This window comes from Colius striatus, chromosome 1 (genome assembly GCF_028858725.1).
Source record: "Colius striatus isolate bColStr4 chromosome 1, bColStr4.1.hap1, whole genome shotgun sequence".
NCBI classification, from domain to species: Eukaryota; Metazoa; Chordata; class Aves; order Coliiformes; family Coliidae; genus Colius; species Colius striatus.
The window spans coordinates 95,185,791-95,212,400 of record NC_084759.1 but is presented as its reverse complement, the minus strand read 5'-3'; the positions used below and the strand labels follow the sequence as shown (position 1 = coordinate 95,212,400).

At 41.0% G+C, this 26,610-nt stretch overlaps 1 protein-coding gene across 4 annotated transcripts in view; it reads left to right on the top strand.

The window, feature by feature from the left end:
• ITSN1 (intersectin 1) overlaps nt 1-24,763 on the top strand; it is a 139,587-nt gene extending 114,824 nt beyond the window's left edge. For 2 of the 4 annotated variants that reach the window (XM_062001429.1, XM_062001413.1), the window contains 11 exons: nt 8,272-8,393; nt 9,164-9,270; nt 10,647-10,830; nt 11,271-11,369; nt 12,285-12,452; nt 14,005-14,277; nt 14,817-14,938; nt 17,099-17,181; nt 17,276-17,359; nt 17,771-17,944; nt 18,872-24,763. In XM_062001429.1, the coding sequence (XP_061857413.1) occupies nt 8,272-8,393; nt 9,164-9,270; nt 10,647-10,830; nt 11,271-11,369; nt 12,285-12,452; nt 14,005-14,277; nt 14,817-14,938; nt 17,099-17,181; nt 17,276-17,359; nt 17,771-17,944; nt 18,872-19,020 (1,565 nt within the window). In that variant the 3' untranslated portion in view covers nt 19,021-24,763. Of the gene's footprint in view, nt 1-179; nt 2,871-8,271; nt 8,394-9,163; nt 9,271-10,646; nt 10,831-11,270; nt 11,370-12,284; nt 12,453-14,004; nt 14,278-14,816; nt 14,939-17,098; nt 17,182-17,275; nt 17,360-17,770; nt 17,945-18,871 lie in introns of those variants that run through there. The other 2 variants (XM_062001421.1, XM_062001437.1) reach the window with 2 other exon arrangements.
• Nucleotides 24,764-26,610: the final 1,847 nt, after the last annotated feature.

Sequence of the window (26,610 nt, the reverse complement as noted above, 5' to 3'; positions counted from 1 at the left end):
GACCTTCTGTAATGCAAACCCAATTTTATGTTTGTTTTATTTTTAGTTCCCATCCCCTTTGTAGCATGTTACCCCTTACCATTTTTGCACCATGCTGTTTACATGCCTGACTCATTTTCCTAGCTTGAATTTGCTCATTGTTTTGTTTTGCTTATGTGTTGTTTTCCTCCTTTTTCTAGGAATCATATGTTGTCCATCCCCCACTCAGGCTTGAAAGTCCTCAAAGAGACCCACTATCCCATATCACTGCCCAGAGGGATGATGGGAGATGCAGCCTTGATCATGTGGCTTCCAGCATGATCATCTACTGCCTTCTGAGTAGAAGAACACACTGCAGAGCAGTTTACCTCATTTTACATTAGTTGCATGTAATCGCAATGTTTGAGTTTAATTACCTACAGATATAGACGCAAAATTAAAGTGAAACAAAAAAAACACAAAAAAATCAGAGGATAGTGGGTCCTTTTGTGGCTTTCAGAGTTACCAAACTAATTTTTCCACCTTTGCATAGGTGCTTTCAGTAGTTTTAAAATTATTTTTAAATATGTATTTTAGCCTTTTAAAGGAAAAGTATAAATTGAACTTCTTCATTGTAATTTGGTTTGTGCAAAAAGACCCACTATCAAGGAATGCTGCATGTGCTATTGAAATTGTTCCAAATGACCATGAATTTGAGACTTTATGTATCTTTCTTTTTTATTGTTCACTTGTCCGTTGTTGTCAATATGTCTTTTTTCCTTTTTTTTTTTAATTACAAAAGAACAGAAGGAGTTAAATCAGTTTAAGGAACATTAAATGTGCCCAATTACAGATATTTTGTTGTAGTTATTGTACTGTATGTATCAGGTGTTCCTTGTTGAGTGTGTAACACATTGTGGAGAGAAGAAATTAACTTCCTTCCAATGCAAGAGATAGTGACCTTGCATAATGTTGTTATCTCAGTTATGTTAATTTTATTTTGCACATTACTTGTAGCTGCGTACAGTTAGAAAACATCTTGGTTTATATTTGTCTCACATGTTTTGTTTTTTTGCATTTTCGTATCAGAAATCAATAGAATGCTACATTCATGTGGGATTTGAGAGTTAACTTCTTTAATTTCATCTTGATTACGTGAAGTTTGGTTTCTCAATTTTACTTTCTTACAACTATGGAACAGCATATTTTGAACAAGTCATTTTCCTGACAAGAAAGAATGTATAGAAATATCTCCCTGCAATTAATTTCCAATGTTTACATTTTTTTAAACTAGACTGTGGAATTTATACAAATTAATATTAAGTGGAGATTACAGTCAAGTTTATGTAGTAGTTGTGGTGTAGCTAAGCCATGTTTGTCTTTCCAGCATTAGTTACAAGCTCTTGATGAAATGCCTGGTGCTCTCAGTGCAGAAACCCTCACTCCCCAATGCCTCAAGCACAATATAGCCGTTCTACTAATTACTTTACCATTTAGTTATGTTCTGCGTTATGTATTTCATTTATTTCTAAATTTCATGCTGGCAGTGTTGCAGCGTTTCTAATCCTACCCCATCTCTCTCCTTCTGACCCATCATGCGGTGCAAAGAACAAGTGAAGCTCCTTACTCAATTGCACTTCAGTATTTCATCAACATGAATGTAAATTATATAAATATATGAAAACCTGCAGCTTTAACAACTGTAATACAGCCTTTAAAATTAGTTACATGTATAGATAATTAAATTCTTCATATAAAAGATAGACTAAGACGTGTTTGTTGTTTTGTTCCTGTGTACACACAGAATTCACCAAGTGGCATTAATGCGTGTAATGAATTTGCCAACGGAACAGCCCGAAGCTCACCTGTTTAATTTCAGGATTACACTTGTCTTGTTTCTTTAAATATTATTTCTATGTAATTGCTCAGATTGATCATGATTATCTGCAACCTTTTGCACCTTTCTTTCTCCATCCAATGGTTACTACATGTTACAAGTCAGTTGATATTTCTGACACTGTAGATGAGTATTCTTTGTTGGTTTACCGTGGGTTTACATCGACCTAGGCTCTGTGTTTTATTCCAGAAGCTCTAGTCTTAAAACATGCACAGTTGCACAGATTTTTCTTTGTTTTATAGGATATTGTCTAACATGCACAGATTTTTCCTTCACCGCCCTGCCATTAAAAGAACCCCAATTTTTCTTCTCCATCACGGCCACTTGCTGTGCTGCCTCATGTGACAGAAATGGAACAGAACGTGGTGCTTGTAATTCGCAGTGCCCATGGTTTTGCTCACTGAGGATGATGTACCCAGATTTTTACACCACTATTTCAATTTTTTGTGCATTATAATGTCATTTTAATGAAATAATATCTCCATTTTCCCATAATGAGCTTGACTAAAAGCGTTTGTCCTAAGGGACGTTTTGGTTTTTGTATGACTTCAGGCCAGAAACATACTTCCTCTATAAATTGAAGTGTTGGCAGTACTTTGGATACAGGGGACTCAGATGCTGCTTTTTTACTCCCACCATTACTTCAAGTGAGAAGAAAAATGAAGCTATTACAGTAATATGCAGGCTACACGTTTTGTAACATGCTTCTTACAAATGCTAAGGATGATGTTTCGTAAGAGATTTTCAAAATGACGGTGCCCTAAAAGTTCCTGGGATCCATTTGCTGCTGAAATGAAGAGCCTGAAGTGTCCTTCTGTAGACACACACACATACTGGTGTCTGTCATGCCAGGACTCCTCAGACAGAAGAATACTATATACTACTCAACAGAGCAACAGCTTTATCAATCAGTCTATTGTTGAGAATGGTTAACTCACAGAAACTTCAGAACACATTTAAAATGTCCTAGACTGAAAATATTCAAACCATGTGGCTTATACCAACCTATGCTGTTGAAATACCTATTTTGTTTATTTACTCAGTTATTAAAGTTCTTATGTATACTACTATAGCTTGGCATGATAGTGTTCAATCTTCCTCATAATCAGTGATTTCACTTGAGTAGCACTAGGGAAGATTTTGTACTTACTCTTACTTACTTGTCTGGATTTTATATATATATATTTATGGGAAGGGGAGTATGAAAGTGATTCTTTAAAAAAGAAAATGGATACTTTCCAATCAAAAAGAATAGTTTTACCAGGATTGTGTCTCAATCCAGTTTTGACCTTCTCTCCTCTTTCTTGCTTCATCAGAAAAGATATTTAACCTGCTACGGCACACACTCCACTCCCAAAGCCTCAGATCCAGGCTGCAGCAAACAAACTTATTTCCGTAAGGCCACTTGCCTCTGATGGAGATGTGCCCACACTTTGTTTTCTTCAGTACTTGAATTCATGGCTGCAAAGCCAACACTAATCCCAGTCAAGGCTGAAATGAATCTTACATGAACAAAAATAAGAAACCGTTTAGATGGTTTTCAATTCTATTTGTATTTTAAGTTAACATGAAGAGAAAACACAGTCTTCCCGATGCCTACTCAATTGAATACATTCTTTACATCAATTTTCATGTGCCAAGTAGCTTTTCCCTTTGCACAGGAGCTGTCACTTGAGAGATGTAGAGGAGACTGGACTTAGAGACCACTCTAAGTGGTGGTGGGTTTTTTTTTCCCCTTTTTTCAGTTTAACTTTGAGAAGAATTTCCTCTGTATTCAGCAGCTGAGGAGGAATTACCATGAATGTTCTTTCAGGGTATTTGTTAATATTAATTTGTATACTTTAAATCTGCCCGAGACAACTCAGAGTCTGAAATGTGGGTTCATCAAGAATGTTTTGCTTTCTATTCAGAAGCAATTTATTTAAATCTTAATTCTTTTGAAGCTTCAGTGGCATCTCTTTTAGTCCCCATGAGTACACTGAACACATTTTAAAATGACCTATTACCATAACCTTCCTGAAAAATAACAGCAAAATAACTGCATGTTCTTGTTTTGTTCTCTGGTTTTAAAGCAGTTCTTTGTAGTTCTTTGAGATTATTGAATCTAGCTATTTAACTTCCTGGTAAATAGCTCCTTGTATGCAGTCCTCCTCTGATTACAATAAATGGCTTATTTTTAACTTTTGTTTCGACAGCTTCAGTAAATCCAGGAACAACATATCTCAAATATTATTTAATCAATTGAATTACAGGCTAAGTGCATGCACACAGACAACTGCATAACAAGCTGCTGCTTAGCTAAATAGGGAGTGTGACAGTGACCTTTTGATTCCAGATCCAGAAAGAATGCTTTCAGAAGGTTGTCCTGGGTTGAGTTAGAAACGTAAATTGTTTTCATGAATAAGACTTAATTTCCTGCATATAGACGCTATGGGCTTTTGTACTTGTCATTTGATAGCTTGCAAAGGAGTACTTTAACATGAATAAAGATTCATTTTGGGTTATTGTCCATGTGAGGAGACATTATGAGAGTTAACTATGTCTGATGTTACTTAGTAATATTAGTAGTCTATGTAACATAATTCTCATGCATGCAACAAATTCCTGTAGCTTGTTACAACAAGTTTCATAGCTGTTTTGTTCCCCTCCCCTTTCCATACATTTTAATTTGGAAACTTCTTTTTAAAAAAAACCACAACAAACCAATAACAAACTCCAGGAAGCAGCTCTGTAGCGCTCCTCTTCAGCAAAAAAAAATCAGGTTGTAAATGTCTGCATAGAGCTGGAAATGAGTTTGGATCAAATCTGTAATTTTGCTTCTGTAACTTGTATAAAATGCTGTGGAGCAACACAGAATATAAAGTCAGATTTCAGAACAAGTTTAATCTTGTGGAATAGTTTTAATTAAGCATTTCGTGGAAAAGGTAGCTATTAGTGTCTAAAAGTAGAAGGATGTCCTACAGCAAGCGGACGTAGAGTTTTTAGGAGATTTTGGGTTCCCAGTGGCCTTGTAGTGCTGCTGCTTGATAACAGGATTTGGCTCCATTCTCTAGCACAAGTTTCTCATTTGTTTCTTCATGCCCTCCCTCCATTTGTTGAGCCAGACCCCTCAGCAGCACCTGGCCCTAGCAGCAGGAAGGACACTGTGTGCCTTATCTGCTGTTCAGTTGCCGACTTCTGCGTTTGATCTGTCCAGGCAGCACCTTTCACCCACAGAGAACTGGTCCCATGCCGGGACATGCTGTGAGCTGGTGCCAGCACTAACAAAGTGCTGGTCTGAGCTGGACTCAAATCAGTGTCACAGATAAAGGTTTTCTAATGGCCTAGACGGCTGAAAGCAGATTCGTGAGGTTTTTTCCCTCACACTTATCTCTGCCAAGTGCATATTTCTCTGCTGAATTCTTTTGTATGTTGGAGTAATTCTGGGTACCCATGAGTGTTGCTGTCAATCTGGTCTGATTCCTTCACTTCAGTGTTTTTTTGACATGAATCCTGGAAAGATGATGGCTGGAGGTCTGACTGAGAAAAGAAAAATGTTGCTTGTTAAAAGGTTTGAACTTTTAGAATACTACACCTTAGTACCACATTTCTGATTCCAAGTAAAGTACCTGTACAGCATCTTTATTTTTGTGGAAGACAATATAAAATTTAACCACGCACTTCCTTCTGTTTGGATCCATGGATGATGCTCTTGAATGACTTGCTGTTACTGTACAGTAAGTGGTCAGGGGCTCGAGAAAGGTCCTGGGTCATAATTTGGAGGTGAGATGTGAAGTTACTTAACATGACATAAACCAGACCAGGAGTTGGTTGCCTCTGCCAGTCTTTATTTTTTAGAAGCATCCATGCCCTCACATGTAGGATTTTATTCTCCCCAAGCAGATTCTGGGAAGGGAGTGGTAGATAGACATGTTCTGGGTTTTTTTTTCTGAAAGGATTCAGTAGGTTTCCATCCCAAATATCTCACCTATTGTCTTTCCCTTCTTCTCTCGACTGAATACTAAACCTCTTTTGTTGTTCATAGAAAATAAGGTATTAACCTGAAACACCTCAGAAAGATATTGCTATTGCAAAATGAAGGTGGTGGCAGTGTATTACAAACGTCTGTTGTTGAGAGCTATGCTTGGGCATGTTCCAGATTTTTTTTTAAAAGGGAAATCAAAATTATTAAGAAAGATCCTTGAGTCTGTTGCTTGGCCTGTGTGGATTGGCAGTGGCAATCCCTCCCCCTGATAATAGCTGACTGGTGCGAACAGGAGGAGGCAAGTGTGTTGGTGGTGACTGGTCTTGGCAAAAACAAAGTAATGCTTAATATTTTGCAAGTGGAACTTTACAGACTTGTTTCGAGATCCTACTTCCATCCCTCTCAGAGGAGAAAACTAGTCTAACAATAAATGGGCATACTAGTCCAGCTGAGAATTTCTAAACATGCTAATATTGTTGGGGAAAAAAAGGATTTTGCATCTCAGAAGGTTGACATAGACAGATGAGTTTGATCACCAGACTTTGTATCACCCTCAGCAAAAGCTTGAGGTAGTCTTTCACTGGAGGGCCGGCCCATCCCACAAGATATTTACAGGAAATTGATGGTTGCATCTGAAGCTAGTTGATAAAAAAGACTGAACAGTGAAATACTGTAGTTTGTCTGAGTGAAGGAATGTTATAATGGTGTGCTGTTCTCCCCTGCTTAAGGTTTTGGAGGAAGACTCTTGACATTATTTCACCGTGAGGGTGAGGGAGCAGTGGAACAGGCTGCCCAGGGGGGTTGTGGAGTCTCCTTCCTTGGAGGTCTTCAATACCCGCCTGGACATGTTCCTATGCGACCTGATCTAGGTGAACCTGCTTCTGCAGGGGGGGGTGGACTAGATGATCTCTAAAGGTCCCTTCCAACCCCTATTGTTCTATGATTCTGTGATTATTATTTACTGCTTCTGGTTCCCTATAATAGAACAGTTTCTTGTCTACTATGATCTTGGCCAGCATGAGGTTTACAGTTTACAGAAATCTGGCAGTTAGATTGTTTAGAATATCATCCTGAATTATAAAAAGTCAGAAGTTGTGCCTGTGTATGTAGATGAGTGAGTTCCACAGCGGAGCCTTACTTAGGAAGATACAGCATCTCTTGCACATTGCTTTCAAGCTCACTTGTGAGCTTGTAAGACCCATATTTTCAGGGCCGACTTTGTAATGAAAAGGAGCAACACGTTAACTTATTAGAATGATATTTTAAGTTATTTTTTACGTTTCTAGAATCTCTTAATCCTACAGGTCTTATAGTGGTAGGAGGTCAAAGCACAGATTTCCAGTTAAGCTGTATGTTGTTTCCCTAAGGCCAGAGTAACCAGTCTCCTGAGTGTGTGCAAATGCCCCTGCTCAGGGTCATACTGGTTATTCAATTAAAGGACAGAAATTTGTGTATCTACAGTACTGTGAACATACCAAGGCAGCTATTGTAATTAACCCATTCTTTCGGAGTTTAGAAAATTGTAGCTAAGTGTTGAAATTTGTCAACCTCCAAATAGGATCCAACACCCTACTTTCTCAAGAGCAGAGGAGAAAATGTGAAAGAATATGGCAGTCAATAACTGAAATGACAGCTGTCACTGCCTGATTTTAGGTACCTGAATGGCTGTATGTGTGAGGGACTCTCTGTGTGCTTTAGGTTAGAAACATTACCCAATTCTACATTGAAGTATGGTCCTGTAATTTACCCATGGCAGAGCTTTCCCATCTGTCATTGGAAACGTCTGATATCAAGGGCACTTTCCAGCCGCTTAGCAGGAGCCTCTTTTTGTTACTTGACTTTGTGAATTATATTATTACAGGTGCAACTGGAATTTAGATGTTTATAAAAGTTATTTGCATGGTACTTTGACATCCATGAAAAACTAGCTAGAGCCCTATGGCCTAACATTTCCACCTGAAAGGAACCCAGTTCTTTTTGGTGTTTTTCAATACAAAGACAAGAAACATCTTTGTACTTGTGCACCTCATGATGAAAATCCCATATCAGAAAAGTGTCTCTTGCATATTCTGCTCAGAATGAAGCAGGCTAATTTCACAAATATTTCGTGTTCAGAAGTAGACCATTTGTTGAAGTTGAGAAGAGCTATCTCAGTTGGCTGGCTGTCAGACAACCGTGGAGAAAAGTTAGCACTTAAAAATGGCCTTATTTGATTTCTTTGGGTTTGATTTGATTTGGATTTTTTTTTTTTTTGTTAAAGGTGTTAAATGCAACAGTTTGAGTCACTAAGGTATGAAGCATTGTTAGTGTCATGCCATTACATGTGAATAATGATTAAGTGAACTGAAAGGGCAGTAGTTACCATTTGTTAAGCATTACTTGAACTCCTACAGATCTGAATCAATTTGCAAATGATCATAAGTAAAATCTAGGATCCTTTTGTGTTTTTCAGGGTGTGCAGACTTGCATCTTCTGGATATGCTGACGCCTACTGAAAGAAAAAGGCAGGGATACATCCACGAGCTCATTGTCACGGAGGAGAACTATGTAAATGATCTGCAGTTGGTCACAGAGGTAAGATGGCACAGCAGGTTTTGATCACTCATCTTTATTTAAAGTGAATCAATAAATTCACTCTGCAAACTCATTTTTTATTGCTGCCATGTTTGACTTCCTAGGGATGATCTGTATTAAATTTTCATATATATCTATAGAGGGGGTATGTATATATGTATCTCAATGTATATATATACACGTGTGTATGGATGTGGGTGCAACTAAAGTTAAGCCCATCACCAAAAAGGTGATGTTTAAAGTAACATTGTAGTTAACCCTTTTTACTCCCAATTTTGAACATGTTTTTGTCACATGTAAGTTCTTAAAGCATGAAGCACATTTTTTCACATTTACAGTGGCACTCAGGTATCACTTACTGTGATTTTCTTTGAGTGTTAGTGAAAGCCCTTGTTTGAAAAAGAGGGAAAGATATAAGACATTATGAGATAATCTAGAATTTCCATTAAAAAAGGCCTTATCAAAGTAATCCTGTGATATTTTGCAGGAGGCCTTTGACTAAAATTCCCCAGTTACAAACAGATTATCCAGGTGGCAATCAACATCAACAACACAAATTTAGAGTGTCTTTTATAGCCATATGCCACTCACAAACTTATAATAAAGGAACACTATGCATCTCTAGGGCACAGTGAAGTCTGTTTGTCAAGTGGTACTCTGATGTAAAGTTTTCTCACCTCCAGGCTAAGAAAATGAGCATCATCAGTCTTAGTCACAATGATTATACTTTCCACATATTTTCTAAATTGCTTAATTTTCTGAATCTATAGATCTTCCAGAAACCACTAATGGAATCTGAGCTGCTAACAGAAAAAGAAGTTGCTATGATTTTTGTCAACTGGAAGGAGCTGATTATGTGCAATATTAAACTACTGAAGTAAGTGTGGATTTTTTCAGCCATACTTGGCAATAACAAAATCATGAGCCTTTCCTCTATGATTCCCCCCCACACTCCTGCTGCTTTTTCTAGCTGCATTAAAATATTTGCCACTTATGCAAGTAGTTACCAAAAGGGACATGTGCTTTTCCTTGTTGGAAAAAGAAAAATATTAACGATGTTTGCGATGACTTACTGCTGTTGTTGAGAAAAATCCAGCAATTCTTTGCTGAGTAAGTTATTTGCACTTTGCTTTTAGTGTACATAGACTCCAGAAGGCAAGATCAACCTCTTCTGAAGAGCAGTGCCTGCCAAGACTACCTGCAGTCTTGTCATAGACTTTTACCTCCGTCACACCCCATATCCAGTTCCAGTCCTATTACCTGTTAATGCAAAACGAGATACAACAACCTCTGCTTCTCTTATTCTGAGTTAGTTGGTGCATTCCTTTAGTTATTGTAGGCTTACAATGTCTGAATGAGAAGTTGCACTAACAAAGCCTGGTTTCCTATGGATTTATCTCCCTTGTACTGCACCTATCTTCCACCATCTCCAGTTACTGCAACCCCAACTCTCTACTGTGAATCTCTGTGCAGTGCAAGTACTCTTATTTCTCCATTCTTGGTGGCCTCTGATGGATCTAATTCCTTCCTATTTACATCGTTCTCACTCGTCCCTACTGGTTCAGCAAAACACAGTAGATGCTGTGGCTGATTTGGAAGCACATGGACACAGGTTGCTTATCTGGTTGTTGGCAGGGAAACTGAGTGAAGGTTGAGTTGAACCTGAAGCTTCCTAAGTGACAGGAGTAATAAAGTCCCTTTTTTCCCTACTGAGATGCTATTTTTTGTTAAACTTAAAAGGATTTTACAACTTTGAGATACCTCATGTTTTAATAAAATGTTATTGAAAATGGCCCACAAGTTGAAAAGTTACGTCAGCGATAGGACAAATGCTGGCAGCTCACTGACAATAAACCTCCTTTCCTTGGGAAACCAGGCCAAGAATAGAAGTAACTTTGTTCTTAAAGTAGTGACAAGGTTTTTCTCCTTCGTTCACGAGCACATCTGTTCCTCTCTTTCTAAACTAATAGAAAAGGAAATTACATTCCTTTTTATATGGTATCAGATCTGGCACTGCATTAAGTTAATGTCAAGTAACAGTTGGGTTACCACAAGAGGGAAGAATGTTGGCTGAGGGTGTGGTCTTGATTGTTGTATTCTTAAAATATGCAATAAATCTTGTGGCTGATCTATTTATTATTCAGGGGTCTCTTTGTTTCAATAATGAATAAGAATCGAACCATTTATTTGATAAATGAGGAATCCTTCTTTCGTGGTCTATTTATAAAACACACATGACCTTTTCGTGTTTAGGGCTTTACGTGTGCGTAAGAAGATGTCTGGAGAGAAGATGCCAGTGAAAATGATTGGTGACATCCTGACAGCTCAGCTGCCACACATGCAGCCTTACATTCGGTTCTGTAGCTGCCAGCTCAATGGGGCAGCACTCATCCAGCAGAAGACAGATGAAGTCCCTGAGTTCAAGGAGTTTGTTAAAGTAAGAGAAGAAGCAATCACCATGAATTTTGTATACTGTAAATTTAACTCATCATTTTGCTGATTTGCAAACCATGGTCTCAAATAGTGCTCTCTGTTGGGCTAGAATGAAGTCTTCAGACTTAAGCATTCCTTGAAGGAATCCATTTTTTAATTGAAGGAATCCATCTTGTCAGACAACTGTAGAGCTGTAAAATACTCTCTTTAATAATGGTCTTGCTGTCAAATGCTGGGGCAGTGAGAAGAGGCCCTGCTCTTACACAGGCAGGGCAGGCAAAGAATATTTTGCAAATACAAGTAGTTCTACATTGTGATCTAAGAACAGATTTAGCTGAAGCACATTGTTCATTTGTTGCCTTACCTTTTCATTTCTTGGAGGAGCTCATTTTACAGGGTTTTAAACAATCTAACTAACAACGTTTTGCTTCTCTAATGTTTCAGAGGTTAGCAATGGATCCTCGCTGTAAAGGAATGCCACTATCAAGTTTTCTACTAAAGCCTATGCAACGGGTAACAAGATACCCACTAATAATTAAAAATGTACGTTCTTTTGCAAAGATCATGGTTTTGATGCTGCTTTGCTTATAGCTTAGTCACTGGGTAATGTCACTGTTTATGTCAAGCGTTGTGACTGTTAGATATCTGATGTGCTAGGGAACATGGGGTAGACTTTCTATTTGATCACACTAGAGAAAATGGGGCAACTCATAGAGTCATAGAATTGTTTCAGGTGGAAGAGACCTTTAAGATCATCAAGTCCAGCCTAAGCTCATTTGGCTTCAGTGAAATGACTCAGTATTTCCGCTAGAAACAGAGGTGGAACTTGCACACAAAGAACCACAAGGCAATAAACCCTGAATGAAGTCTTTAAAGTTCAGTTAACAGTAGTAACAGGTCAATCTTAAGCTCATCTTTGCCTTTCCTTACAGTGTCATTCCCTCCCCATAGCCTGGTAAGTGACATTCAGCGTGCAAGCCTGAAAATGCCAAACTGTTGCAAGTTACCTTACTGTGCAGTTTATGTTGCTCGATAACTTACGACTCTTTCCTAACTTCCATTTGTTGCCTAATGCTTACCATCCTGAGTAGCACTATTCAACTTGTCCCAAGGTTTTCACAAGGAAGAGTGATAAATTGGATGTTGGCATTTAAGAGATTCCTTAAACAGCCATGGATATATTTCTGTATGTGGGTGGAATGTGCATACTTGCATCAGAAGAGTGAGCAGCGTAGGGATGCAAAGGCTCTGCGGGTGGGCGTTCATTTCAAGCTGCTCACAAGCAGAGTGTGAGTTAGTTTCCCGTTTTTCATGTTCATCAAGGAGGAAAAGAAATTTGGAACGTCTTGTCAGGTTCTGATGAAAACAAGTAAATAAAACAGAAGTGTAGGGCTGACAATATGGTTACGTTTTAACTGCAGATAACCGAAAAGGCTCACACGTTTTGTTTATCTGTAGATAATAGAAAACACTCCTGAAAACCACCCTGACCACAGTCACTTGAAGCATGCTCTTGAGAAAGCAGAAGAGTTGTGTTCTCAAGTAAACGAAGGCGTGCGGGAGAAGGAGAATTCGGATAGGCTGGAGTGGATCCAGGCTCACGTTCAGTGCGAAGGCCTCTCGGAGGTAAACCAGGTGCTATCTCGAGTAGCGCAAACGTGGGCGCACTTCTGCACCGGTCGGGAAGGAACCATGGCTCACTTATGGCACTGCAGCAGGGGACAAACAGTGTAATTAATCAAGTCATATAACCTTCAGACTTTTGTTTTCATCTTTCTTTGGCTCCCTTTCACTCCTGCACGTGATCCCTTTTGCTGTGCTCGTGTTATTATTGCCTTCTCTATGATAAATGCTGCTTTTGTTGCCTGGCTCTGGGCTAGTACCAGGTTCAACGCTGCAACTTTTAAGCACAACTTTTTCTTAGCTCTTTATAGTACGGTGGTTCCTTTACTGCTGTGCCTCATCCTGAAGCTATACTCGACCATCCTGGAGTGCTTTAAAACTCATTACAGAAAAAAACAAAAAAAAAGTGCTAAAAATATTGTATGCATTTTGAAACCTCAAGAATACTGATTGAGTCTCTCTCAAGACTTTACAGAAAGATTCATTGCCTCTCATACTATGTTCAAGGGTAACGTGTTAAGTTTCTGTACTGAAATTATAATGAAAATGTTGTATCAGGATGTCCCACAAAGTGATGAAAGATATTTTGATGGTCTCCCTATTATTGGTGAAGACAATAGAGGCAGACAGATCACAGTGGGATTTTCAAAGTATGCATTGAGTTTTCAGTTCTACAAAATAAAACTGTTTGGTTTATAAACCGGAAAGAAAAAGTTGTTTGTGTTAGGAAATCTGTTTCAAAGGAGAGACTTGTATGGCAATGACAGAAGGGTCAAAGACACATTCAGCTGTCTTACAACTACTGCCTGAAGGAAGATGGCTGTTTTTGTCTTCCATGGATGATGTCTGCCCCTAGAATGCCAAAAATATTACCTGAAAGACCAGCTGGCTGCTTGCTGACACAGTAACACCAGTAGCAGCAGCCTTGAATCTGTGGCAGCTTTCTCCCAGTTTTCTGTCTGAGATGCTTCTAATCTGTAAAAGGAACCACTCCAGCTCTAGCTACCCACCCAACTAGGATGGCAAGAACTATTACCATTACCTAGTGAAAATAAACCTGAGGAGGAAACTTTAGGAAAGGGCAAGCCTCTACTCATCTGGTAACAACCTCCAGATGAGTCTTAAATTCTGCCGGCTGCAGCTAGTGGTTGGCAGCTGTCTTCTAACTCCAGGTTAGAAAGGCTATCTGGAATTTCTTTGATGTGTTTCATTGGGTTGAAATTCCAACACAAGAAATCCAGACCTTGTTAAGAAAGCTCAGCATTTGGAAAAGTCGTTTGCATAGCTAGTGCTAATCCAGGACAAGTCGTCATCAGCTCAGTTCCACTCACAGAGATGCATGCGCGTGGCAGAGAAACTGGAAAGGAGGCACAAGTGCTTCTGGCTTCTCCCTGACTGTCCAGGCCATGCCCCGTGCAGCTCATGTGCTGCCTTAGAGTAACCTTTCAGTGACTTGCACTGCTTATCATGCTCAAGGCAGAGACATTGCTCATCATCCCTGTGACACAAACTGAGATCAATGTCAGGACTCAAAACTATATTTGATCTCTTTCAGGGGAACCTCGATTGTTTTACTTTATACAGTGCGTTGTTGTTCTTCTTCTACTTTTCGCAGCAACTCGTATTTAATTCTGTTACAAACTGCTTGGGACCACGCAAGTTTCTGCACAGTGGGAAACTCTATAAAGCCAAGAGTAACAAGGAACTGTATGGCTTTCTGTTCAACGATTTCCTCCTCCTAACTCAGATCATAAAACCTCTTGGCTCATCTGGCACAGACAAGGTCTTCAGCCCCAAGTCTAATCTGCAATACAAAATGTACAAAACTGTAAGTAGCACTCTTAGACGGTCACTGAGAGGGTTATACGCTAACAGTGCGTAGAGCAGGCAGCAACTCCCAAACTCGGTGTGTGGGAAGTAGCCTTTTATATAGAAGAGACTTGAAAGCCGTGGCATAGGCTGAGTATGCCAGGGACTGATGGTGTGAAAGCTGATTGTTTGCTTTAGAAAGATAAGAAAAGATGCTTTTTGAAGTCATGCTAAAACAAGCTCTTCAACAAGAGGTCACGTGTATGAGGGAGTGATGGGGTGAGTAGCGTTTTCTGCTCTTTGTGGGAAAGTAGGGATTGCTATGTTTCATAAGGCTGTTTACTTACTTCAGGAGAAGTGTTCTCAGACTCTGAAAGAACTTATATCTTTGATAATAAGAATTTTTTTTAATGATACATCTGAAGAAAGATGGGGAGGCAGGCAGGAGGAGAAAGACACTGCAGGCACAAAGATAAACCTGTTGTAAATTGCTCTGTGTTGAATGCATCTGTTGGGATATTGTGTGGTAGAACTACAGCTTTGCCTAATGTTTTACAGCCCATTTTTCTAAATGAGGTACTAGTAAAATTGCCCACAGACCCTTCTGGAGATGAGCCCATCTTCCATATCTCCCACATTGATAGAGTCTATACGCTCCGGGCTGAAAGCATTAATGAAAGGTAAGTACCTGCATAGGCCATACTAGTACATAACTTGAAAAGTCTGCTGCAAATGTATATGATGTACACATGCTTAGCATTCTCCAAGCAGTTTATTTTACAAGAATGGAGACTTCCTTCTGCTTGAGAATACCATGATACTCAGCATATAAAAAGGAGGAAGAAATAATGGTGTTTTCTGAATTCTGATAAGGCCAACAGTGAAATGGTGAGGAGGGCTGATATATTTGACAACGTTTTATGTTGGCATAAGGAAGCCAAAAGAAGCAGTCTTGTCTTCTTCTGTTAACATCTGTTTATGCCAGTGCAATCATTTGGATGGTTGTATGTTGAATGAGGTTGAGGAACAGGTCACAATTAGAACTTGAAGCAAAAAACTACCAAACTAAACCTCAGTGAGTTCTAGTCTGGTTCAGTTGAGACTGAAACAATCAAAGAAACAACAACCTCCAAGTCTCAAGTGATGACTTTAATCTCTGGCAAGCTTATGGAGACAGGATTATACTGATTTGTACTGGAAAAGTTTCTCTGGACAAAAGTAATGTGTTGAAAGATATTTTTTGTTAAACATGAAAGCTGAAAGTGCAGCAACCCCCTTCCCCATAGTATAGACATTGTGTTACGCCAACTTGCAAATGTATGGCCCCTGAAATTTCTGATGCATAAAAATGTATAAACCATCTTTGTTCCCTGCCTACCTGACAAAGTTATTTACTATTATTTATACACCTAGTTTTTCTTGCAAAAACCCATATTTCTATGGATACCATTTATCCTTTGGGATGCCATCTGTCCCCACAGGCATCATGGATAGTCCCTTGGCAATGAGTATTGACATAGCCTTTCCAACTTAGAATCTGTGGCACCAATCAGACTCTAATAATTATCTGTTCTGCATCAAAGCTCTCACAGCAGTAGTCAGAAACATCTGAGCTCTGAACCACATTCACCCTACCTGGCTCCAGGAACTTCAGGGAGATGCTTATGCACACTAGGCTGAACCATCAGTGGAAAGAGACAGATCTTCACATACTGCATGCCCTCTGGAGGTGCCTGCCTCTCAGTTCACTATAGAGACAGCACACAGGAACTGCATCTGAATTTGTCTGCTGGAGTCAAATGCCTTTACTTACACAGGATACAGCCTTTGACTTTCTTGTGTGCCAGAATTGCTTACTAAGTAAATGCAGCATTTTAGGTGAGATACCTCAGGTTTTCATAATTCACTTGCTTTTAACTAAGAGCAACAGAAATAAAACATTAGCATCACTGAGTGATTAATTTGCCTGTTTAATCTTAAAAGACCATTATGATCAAAGGCTTGGTATACTTCTGAAGCTGCCGTTTACCACTTAGGGCTGAGCTGTAAGACAGAATTGTCCTTAAGTGTTTTCTTGAACAACTGTCTGTGCAGAATACAGGTGAGTGTTCAGATCCAAATCCAGGCCAGTGTAAGTAGCTGCAAGGCCCTATAGAACAACAGCTCTTCATTTTGAATTCAGCCACGGATCCACAACTTTAAATTGTTTCATTTTGCCTTGGCTCAGGTCTCAGGCTCCCTTATATGTCACAGCAATTCTTCTAAACCCTTGAGGCCCCTTGGTACCCATTCTTCCATGATTTTTTTCTGTCAATCTTACCACTCAGTCTCTTAAGTACAAATGATTCCCCAGAAGGGTCAGTATGGAACCCATGATCGTTTATCATCTGTATGCTCCCTGAGTTATGCTTCATGTGTCCCAAGGCTCAGAAGGATTTTGGTATGAAACCTTAGGGATTAAGAAAAGTGGCCACCTTTGCAACTTAGCTGTCTTGTGTCTACTGGCTACAAGAAGTTAGTTTATGACAATAAAGCAAAAGGCTTGGTAAAAGCAGACCTGTTATCCATACCTTTTGGTTTCTCACCAATTTCCTCCTGCTTGTGATTCTCTGAAGCTTTCTTTGTGTGGTGGGATCTGCTATCTTGGGATGGGTGCATTTCTTCAAGTGTTATAAATTCCAGTAAGATCTCTTCCAGGCAGACAGTGTAGCAGAGGCTGTGATGGGGCCATAGCCTTGGCTGGGCTGGAGGGAAAGCTTTACTTTTGTCTTCTGTGCTCCAGAGGGGGAAAAATGGAAATAGTATTTTGCAACTTTTTTTGGTCTCTTTTCCTTCTGAAGGACTGCCTGGGTTCAGAAGATCAAAGCTGCTTCAGAACTTTACATAGAGACTGAAAAGAAGAAGAGGGAAAAGGCCTATTTAGGTAGGGCATGGCATGTGAGGATCTCATCTTTTGCAGAAAAGTCCGTGGGCAGGAAAATACTTCAACAACTTTTCTCTCTCCTGTTTCCCCACAGTTCGCTCGCAAAGAGCAACAGGCATTGGGAGGTTGATGGTGAATATTGTTGAAGGCATTGAACTAAAACCTTGCAGGTCCCATGGTAAGTGCCTTGAGTTTTTCATAATATGCTCTATGAAGAAGACATTTGTATGTGACAGACTAACTTTGAAAGAGGTTCTGCCCAAAACACAGGTTGGTTTAATGAAGCAGTTTTAATGAACTTGAGATATGCAGCTGTGTAGTTCAGTAGTAGTCACACAGTTGTGCTGCATTAAGCATTTGTCTCAGATCAACTTGGTTTCCATCGTGTAAGCCATATCACGAGAGGTTGTAAGCCGCGAAGTTCTGAAATGAGGAGTGGAAGGTGCTCAGCACCTTGCAGAACTGTGACCCTGTTTATATATTATAATGGAAGTGAGGCCACAGTCTTTCCCCCGACCGATGGCTATAGGAGGAAGGTCACACAGCTGAAAATGCAATTACTCTTTTCTGTTTGTCTCCATCACCCCAGGGAAGAGTAACCCATATTGTGAGGTGACGATGGGCTCTCAGTGCCACATCACCAAGACGATACAGGACACCCTCAACCCAAAGTGGAACTCCAACTGCCAGTTCTTTATCAAAGACCTCGAGCAGGACGTGCTCTGCATTACAGTCTTCGAGAGGGACCAGTTCTCCCCAGATGGTACGTAGGGGGCTGCTGCCCTTCCCAGGGTATTTTCAAGTCTCCCGTTTTGAAGAGGTGCTGCCCACTCAGGTAAATCATAGAATCAGAGAATGGTTTGGATTAGAAGGGACCTTTAAAGATCATCTACTTCCAACCCAAATGTTGAATCCCTTTGCATATTGGAAGCCTACTCACACTCACTCCCCAGCAGAGTTATGATAGTATCAGTGCAAAAAGAATCAAGCTGTCTCTGGTTTTTGAGGGGTTTCTTTTCTTGTGCAGCTTCAAAACAACTAAAGTGTTGTTGCAGTTCTGCTGAGTCTTTAAAAAACTCTGGATGCTGTTTGTTTTCAAATGGATAGACTAATGCAGGAGGAAGAGAAACGTTTTCCAAGTTACTGTAATTTGCAGAAATGAACACAGGATTCCCAAGCCATTCATATTTCATAACCTGGGATAAACATGTGGAGCTTTGATGAGGGTATTTTGGAGTCATAATCTCTCAGGAAGTATTTGGATAGGACTGTCATTCAAGTGGCCTGCACCAGCTGGCACATTGAGCTTGTTGCTAGCATGATGTGCTGCTTGGGTCTGTCATCTCCAGAGGGCTTCACACTCAGTTTGAACAGTACAGCAGTGCCTCTTTTCTAATATATCATAAAAAGCTACTGAATAAAGGCAGCTGTGAATTACGCAGTGGATTTTTCCACTTAGGAGACTGTTTACTTCTATAGGATGGCTGCTGCAGCCTAGTAGGATCTAGCTAAAATCCCCTTCTATGCAAATTGGCAGCCTTCGGCCTGGCAAAAATATAATTGGACTGCAGACCTGTTTTCTCCTCTTGTTGCATCTAAATGGAAGTTTAGTTCCTTCAGTAAAATAGCATTTTATGGCAACATGAGAAAGTTGTGTCATTTCTGAGCATGCTGTCTTTTTGCATTTCAGACTTTTTGGGCAGAACAGAGATCCGTGTGGCAGACATTAAGAAGGATCAGGGTTCAAAGGGACCAGTTACAAAATGTCTCCTTCTGCATGAAGTTCCAACAGGAGAAATAGTCGTCCGACTAGACCTGCAATTGTTCGATGAGCCTTAGAAGGAAAGGGACCAATGTTTTCTTTCAGTCTGAGTTCACTGCAATAGGTGTCTGCAGAAGCTGTCACAAAATCCTTACTGGTGTGGTATGAAACTACTGCTTGCCCTTCACACATAAGAGGGTTATCAAAGCAAACAGGAGCATCTTTGTGCCTTGATAATTCTCACTGAAAAATGAATCCCAGTTTAGTGGGGAGACCTCCCTCAATATCTCTATGTGGAACTTGACGTTAGTTTCCTGGGTTTGTGAAATAACCTAGTTGGTTGCTGTGCTCCAGTCTGAAAGGCTGGCAGACCACATAGATGGTTGTGCTTGCTCCAGTTACCCTACTCTTAAATTTACATGAAGACGGCAATGTTGGTATGTTTTGGAGGCTTTCTGCAGGGTTTTCCCCCTTAAGGATTTCTGTGCCTATTGCTCAGCAAAGTGGTGTGTAAATGTAACGTGAGAGGAAGGAGCAGTTACACAGTAAGGTCTTTGAAGATCTTCACGATGGTACTGAAAAGACTTAAAAAATAAATATATCTATAAACAGAGAAAATTCTATTAACATACCACTTCATGACTCATGTTGCCCCGAAAATAAGTCACGTACAGGCCTTCAGCACAGAGATGAATTGCACTCCAGAAGCGTCCACCCACTCGGTACCTTTGGAAGTTGGTGTTTTCTATAAGACTGTAAATGTTGGAACAGTGACTGAAGGATTAAACGTAGAGCCCTGCTGCGTGTTGTGCTATACCACTCCAGTACCCCTTTACTACTGCTGCTTGACCGTGTGACGGCAGATGAATGATCCCAGCCACAGCAGGGAAGGAAAAAAAATCATGGCTCTAGCTCAGGAAGCTAATTTCCAGCCCACAGAGTTGCAAAGCAATCAGTGGTGACCGGTTCCTACACTGTGCCGTGCCTGTGTGTGGCACTGTGTTACTGAGTCCAGGGCAGTGTCACACTGTAGCCCGCAGAGGTGTGTGTGGCGAGTGGGGGCAGTCCCAGGTTGGGTGGTGGCGATGCCTGCCGCAACCGTAACAGGGTGCTTGTGGTGGTGTGGAGTGGGTAACCCCAAAGCACAGCCTTTGTCATCTGAGGGGAAGGCCAGGGCTCACGTGTCCGTTTAAACACCACACATCCAGCAAACTTTCCCTGTTTGGCAAAGCAGCTGGTTTTAAGCACGCATTTACCTCTCGTTTCAGTAAGCACCTGGGTAAGTGCTTTGCCGAGTCTGGACTCAGAGAGAGAGAATAGACCCCCTAAAGAGTAAAAATTCCTCTTTGTTCTGCTTGGATTCATTTTGTTCATGACCTGTCATGCATACACTGGTATTTTTGTAAGGACCCTATTTCCGAATGGGAGGTGTCAGCCCGTTTCATTAGCATGTGAACGTTCTTGTTGTTGTTAGGTTTTGGTGTTCCTTGCATGTCCTTTCAGTACTGGTTTCCACCTTTCCTGTAGAGGCGGTGTTCTCTAGCACTACAAGTCTTATTGATTTCCTCTAGGAAATTAGGATATATTCATAACGGATAGGTAGATACAGTATGGTAATAAGTGTAAACTGTGCTGGGAAGTGTCTGTGTATTATAATTTCCTAAAAGACCACTGTAATGTTTCAAGCAACGGGGAAAAAAGAAAAAAAAACCACAAAAAGTATGTTGGAGGGACAACAAAGTTTACATTTCATACTTTTCAGAATCGCTTTATTATTTATTTATTGAAGATAGTGTAGAATTTTGTATCAGAAATGACAGACATACTTATGTATTTTTTGAAACAAAACAGAGATACACATTTTAGTTAGAAACTTTCAACTGACCACATTTTAGAGGGAGCGTTAACTTCCTAGGCATGCATTTGTTTACCACTAACTGGCCGAAAACACGATTAAGAGAACTTTTAAGTTTCTATTTTTCGATGTTGTTAAGAGAATTGTTTCAATTAAGATATGTAAATAGTACTAAACCCATGCTTTCCTAATTCCATATCAATACATTTTATTAAATATAATGTATATGAAAATACACATTGTTGTGGTAGGATAAAAAAAAGTGATAAAATCTATTAATGGAGTAACATTAAATGTCATTGTCTAACCTTTTATCGCTGTCCTAATTTTACTCAGTAGCTGTGAATACGCTGAAAATTCATTTCAGTGTTTAAAAAGTAGCACCACTTTTTAAGGGTACCATTGCACCAGCACAAATTACAGTAACAGCTGAATAGACAAACAGGACAAAAAAAAGACCGTGGGCATCTTGCAGAAATCCTGGCCAGGTTTTCCAGGAGCTGCTCCTTTCCCTGAGACTCAACCAGTATTGGGCCCTGGGGAGGGACCCTTAGCTGCAGGGGCTCCTCTTAGATTGTGACCCTTGTTGTGGCTGTGTATGTTTGCACCGTTTTGGACAACTGTGACAGAGCTGAGCTCCCTCCCTACCACCATCACTCGTGATTTCCTGCTTCCCCTCGATGCACAGCGACTGTAACTCCCTTTAATGCCAACAGGAGTTATGCAAACTCGATGACGATGAAAGGCTGAGGTTCAGCTCACGGATATCTAATGAATCCCTTGTAATCGGTCTAATCCTAAAGAGGAAGCTTGTCCTAATCCCTGTGCATCGAGGACAGAGTGTGTATATAATATACCCTCAGAACCAGACAACTGTGCGTTGGAATGTCACCATTTGCTCATTCGCTTGCTCTCAGCGCTCTGTGGCACATCGGCACTGGTGACTTCCCAGACAGAACTGCTTTTCACCATGGTTGGCCATAAGTTCTTAGAAGACCATTGACTCCTGCTTGGTTTTGGCCTGTTCAGGAATGCTACAGTCTTGCACATCACTTTGTGTAACATTGTGGCTGCCTGTGCTGCAGGTTTCTGCTTTCCTACCCACTGTAGCTGCATAGACCTCCTGTGCATCCAGGACTTATGCTGTAAAGGCTCCGGCCTCTTACTGTAAAAAAAGAAACTCAATAACTGTATCACTGCTAGTGCTTTCCTAGAAGAAAATACCAGCTCTCTTAGGCTTGTTTAAATACCACTTGTGTTCTGTAGAGTCTGCAGAAGGGAGAGGCACATAGCAATACCTAGGGAGTTCTGTATCTCTTTGTATTTAGAAAGCCAGCTGGCATTACCACAGGGTATGAAGGTCGAGCTGTTCTCTTACGAGTGCCACATGGCGGCTGGTCAGGCCAAACTCTGCTGCTCTGTGCTACCAGTATGGAATACCTGTATTTATGTAGACCCTGTTTTTTTCAGAGGCTGATTATTGATCTCTGGATATCAATTCATAAAACAGTGTACCTTACAGCCCCATCAAGATGTGTGTAAACTTTCCCTAATGTTGTGCAAAGCAACTATGACAACAAAATTGAAACCTAGGTAATACCTGGTGGCATTTTGGACTGAAAAAGTGGATTCATGCAGATAAGCATCCTCACTAAAACGCAGAGGTTGTAAACCTACATATGGTGAAGTTCTGGGACTGGCTTGTCTGCATTCGCTTTGGTAAAATTCATCCTTGTAAGAAAGGCTGAGTACAAGGTCTCTCCTTTACTCAGCCTTTAAATGAGGCATTGGTGAGATTGAACGGGTACATGGGGCACTGGGACTGGCACTCCAGATGGGGTTTCACTTCTACCTTTTAGCAGCCTCTACTTTTTTAGAGATGTTTTGCTTAAAAGTAATTCTTCAGCATCAAACTCCTTGGCTGGCAATTGAGCCTTTCTAAAAAGAATACTGTCACTTTTTAATGTATCCAATGCCTCCACAGTAACAATGCTTTGGGTAAACTGCGAGAAAAAGGCTCTAAGACAAGAAAAAAAAAGGTGTGCGTGCAGCTGTGAGAAAGCATGCAATGGAAAAGTTGCATTGACAGTTTAGTTTCCCAGCTGTAACTCTGGGAATTGCACTTTTCCCTTAGGAACGTTAATTTTAACAAGGAAAATAGTGTTTCTCCCTAGTGCTTCCTCGGTTTTAAGTCTTGGAGTGGAACCGAGTTAGTGGATCAGAAACTGGAAAGGAACAGCATGTTTAGACATTATTAAAATGACTCTTGAAAGATGCTGGTAGTTGGAACGGGCAGAATGTCAACATTGTGGCTGCAGACAGGACAGGACAAAGAAAAGAAAAGACCCTTTTTTTTTCCTTTTTGGGGGCGATGGGGTGTTAGTTTAAAATCAGATCCACAGTCTCACAGCAGAACTTCAATTTTTCAGGACCTCAGGCATCCATAACATATAACATCAATGATGAATAACAAGCTATGTGTTTGTCCTCAGCCTGGGTTTAGCACATCTCGGTATTGATGCAGGAGTTTGCGTACACTTTTCTTACAGAAGAGGAGCTTTTTGGTGTTTGTAACAGCCCTTACACTCCTCTTTCCAGGAACAATGTTCTGAGATATACCTCTTAAGCACTGTGTTGTTTCAAGATGCTTTCATAAGGACTTCACGGGCTTTTAAACATTCCTGTCAGGCTCTGCTTTCCTGGTGCCATTCAGGCAGCCCTCACGGCCACCCAGGGGGTACACAGCTACATGCCCTTTCCATACAGGGCATTGGCTGCACCAGCATCAATGTGCCAGTTTTGTGTCTCTCAAAGGTCACGTTGCCCCAGCCTACAGTCATAGAAAAGATTTGCCAGCAATGCCATTATACTTTGGCAGAGTGGGTGTCCGTCCTTTCACCCCTCTCCCTCCCTATTTAGGACTTTTCCATCACTGCTCTGATTGAGATGAGGATCAGTCTGGTCTTGTCCATCTGCCTCCAGAGCATTTTTGCTCTGTGAACAGGAGTCAGCCCATCCTCTCAGGGAAATCACCTGAGCTCATTTTTCTCTGTGCTTGATCAGCTGCAGCTGAAAGTCATGAGGGCAGGTTCAGCTCTCTCTTTCATGAGTCCAGCCTGCCCCAGAGCACTCCTCTGTTCTGTCCTTCCCAGCAGTGCCAGGCCCTGGGCTGCCGCTGCCCACGCTGTGAGCCCATAGCCTTGGGTTTGTTGCCATTAGGGTTGAAGTTCATGTTTCAGGTCCCTGCTGGCCATGAGTTTCCCCACCTGGCTCCCTCCAGGCCAAACACCAGCTGAGGTGCATGATCAAACACAGCAGGTGACTGGAAAACACATCTCACTGCCTCGCTTTGTGGCCATCCCACAATGGTTTTCTTCTGTGTACATCTTGTGAGGAAACTGGTGCTTCTGTCCTGTAAGTAATTAAGTCCCATGACTCTTTCCTTCCCTTTAACCCCAACTCCCACAGCTCAGCTGAGTGAGACAGTGCTGTTTTAGGGACCCCTTTCCAGACTTTCCCCTCACGGATCACCTGGCAGCTGCCATGTGTGCTGCAGCCCTGCAGCTCCTGGCTCACGGAAGCACTTCAGCAGATGCTTAACTTTAATTGGTGCCCCAATTCAACGCAAAGGCATAGGCAAAGGCAGCCAGGTGCTTCGCAGGGGACACATGGAGGAATTCAAAAGGCCTCAATAACATAGAACCTACATTGTTAAGCTGGTGCAAGCTCTGGAAGGACTGCAAATTCTCAGTAGAGCATCAAACAAAAAGTCAAGAATAAGAAAAAAACCCCAGAAGTAGTTTATGGTCTTTGCAACTGGATCTGTTTTCTTCCTTCTCTTCCTAAAAGTAGTTTTAGCCATTAAACTCATCAAAATTGTATTTACTTGGCAAATCAAAATGATTATAGATTTCAAGCTATTTGGAAGCACTGTCAACTATAGAAACACGAGGCTGGCCTTGTCCTCGGACCCTACCAAGTAGCCTGCCAAGTGTAGTGCTGGCAGGACGGCAGCCTGTAAAGCCCTGCAAGGTTGCACACAGCCAGTGAGTTGCCTTGGGCACCTTAGAAGACAGAGCGTGTCGCTGAGCTGATGCTAAGCCAAATAACTGATAAATTACAAACCTTTTTTTCTAGGGGCATGCAGTTATTATATATTTTCTGAACATAAGTTTTTATTAGGGAACTTTTTAAATGTTCATTTTGCAATTTTTTTACCCTTTAAAAAGAAAGAGATCACTTTTTGTTACGTGTAAGTAGGGTTAGGGGGGTGAAGAACACTGGGGATAATGCTGGTTTTTGTAATATTATTAAATATATTTTCAACATGAAGATGTGACAAGTCCAGACCTTTACTGCAACAATGCTGTCTAGTTTCATACTGCTCTGCTTGCCACTGTGATATTTTGGTTTATTCAAATCCAGCAGTCAAAACCCTAGAAACATAGAAAAGCTGGGAAGGGGCTTAAATCACTTTAGCTTCAAGGGGTTTGCTCTGTACGTACATTCCACATGTATCCTGCCATTTGTTTAGCCCCAGTGCTCTTGTGCTATGTGCATATTGATGTATCTATAGTTAAAGACAAGCTTTTATATATATATATATATATGTGATTATTTGTATATAGAATATAAAAACATAGCTACGTTGTAGTTGTCAAATACTGAGTAAATCTAACAAAAGCATTTATTAGGCACCCAGTTTTGTTTGTTCATTTAAATATTTTAAAATAAGGGTCATCCTTGGGAAATTATTTTTCTGTACATAGGAGTATATATTTAGGACCTGATTTAAAAGAATAAAGAACTGCAGTAAGAACATGTTAAACCACCCTTGTTGCTTCATATAGTTGTCAAAGGTTCTGCTGCAAGCTCTAGGTGAAATCCTTGTGCTGCTTGTAAAGCTGTAGAAGTGTCACTAACCCTGGCTTTAGCAGTCAGTTCTGGGATTTTAACATGTTGTGCAAGCAAAAGGAGCTGGTGCTTCCTCTGAGGCCCCCTCTGAGACACCCCTCCTGCCCGCTGAAGTGAGTGCAGGTGAAAGGGGAGGACTGGCATGAAGGGGAGCAGGGGAAAAAGGTAAGGAACAGAGGCAGAGCTAAACAGTAAGAGCTTGGTGAGCAGCAGGATCTTTACTCTCCCCCTGTGAAATGGGTCCGTGTGTCCATCAGGTGATGGATTGGAATGGAGAGTCCTTCCAGCTGCGGTGGCTGCTCCATGGGAAGGGCCTCATGGTCTTAGAATCACAGAGTGATAGTGGTTGGAAGGGACCTCTAGAGATCATCCAGTCCAACTCCCTGCTAAACCAGGTTCACCTCAATGAGGTCACACAGGAACATGTCCAGGCAGATTTTGAAAACTTCCAGAGAAGGAGACTCCACACCCTCCCTGGGCAGCCTGTGCCAGGGCTCCCTCACCTTCACAGCAAAGAAGCTTTTCCTTGTGTTTAAGTACTCCAGCTTATGTCCATTACCCCTAGTCCTGTCACTGGACACTCTTGCCAGGAGGAAGAGGTAAGGGTCTGCATGCTTGGATAGCTCCCTGCCCCTACTCTCGCTCCCTCTTTTCCCGTCTCACTGCATCTCTTGGGCTCTCCTAAGTTCCCACCATCTCTCTCACCTCAGGATGGGCTACTTTGGGGGTAACGGGCAACACTGTCTGAAAGGTCATACTGGTGTTGAGGGACCTGCACCAACTCTCCTTCCCCACGCATGTCCATTCCCAATAAGCCCCTGCCACTCCCCAGACAAAGGCAAAGCCACCTCTGTGAGGCAGGTTTTCCCAGAAGGCTGTGGCTTCATTAGCAGAATTT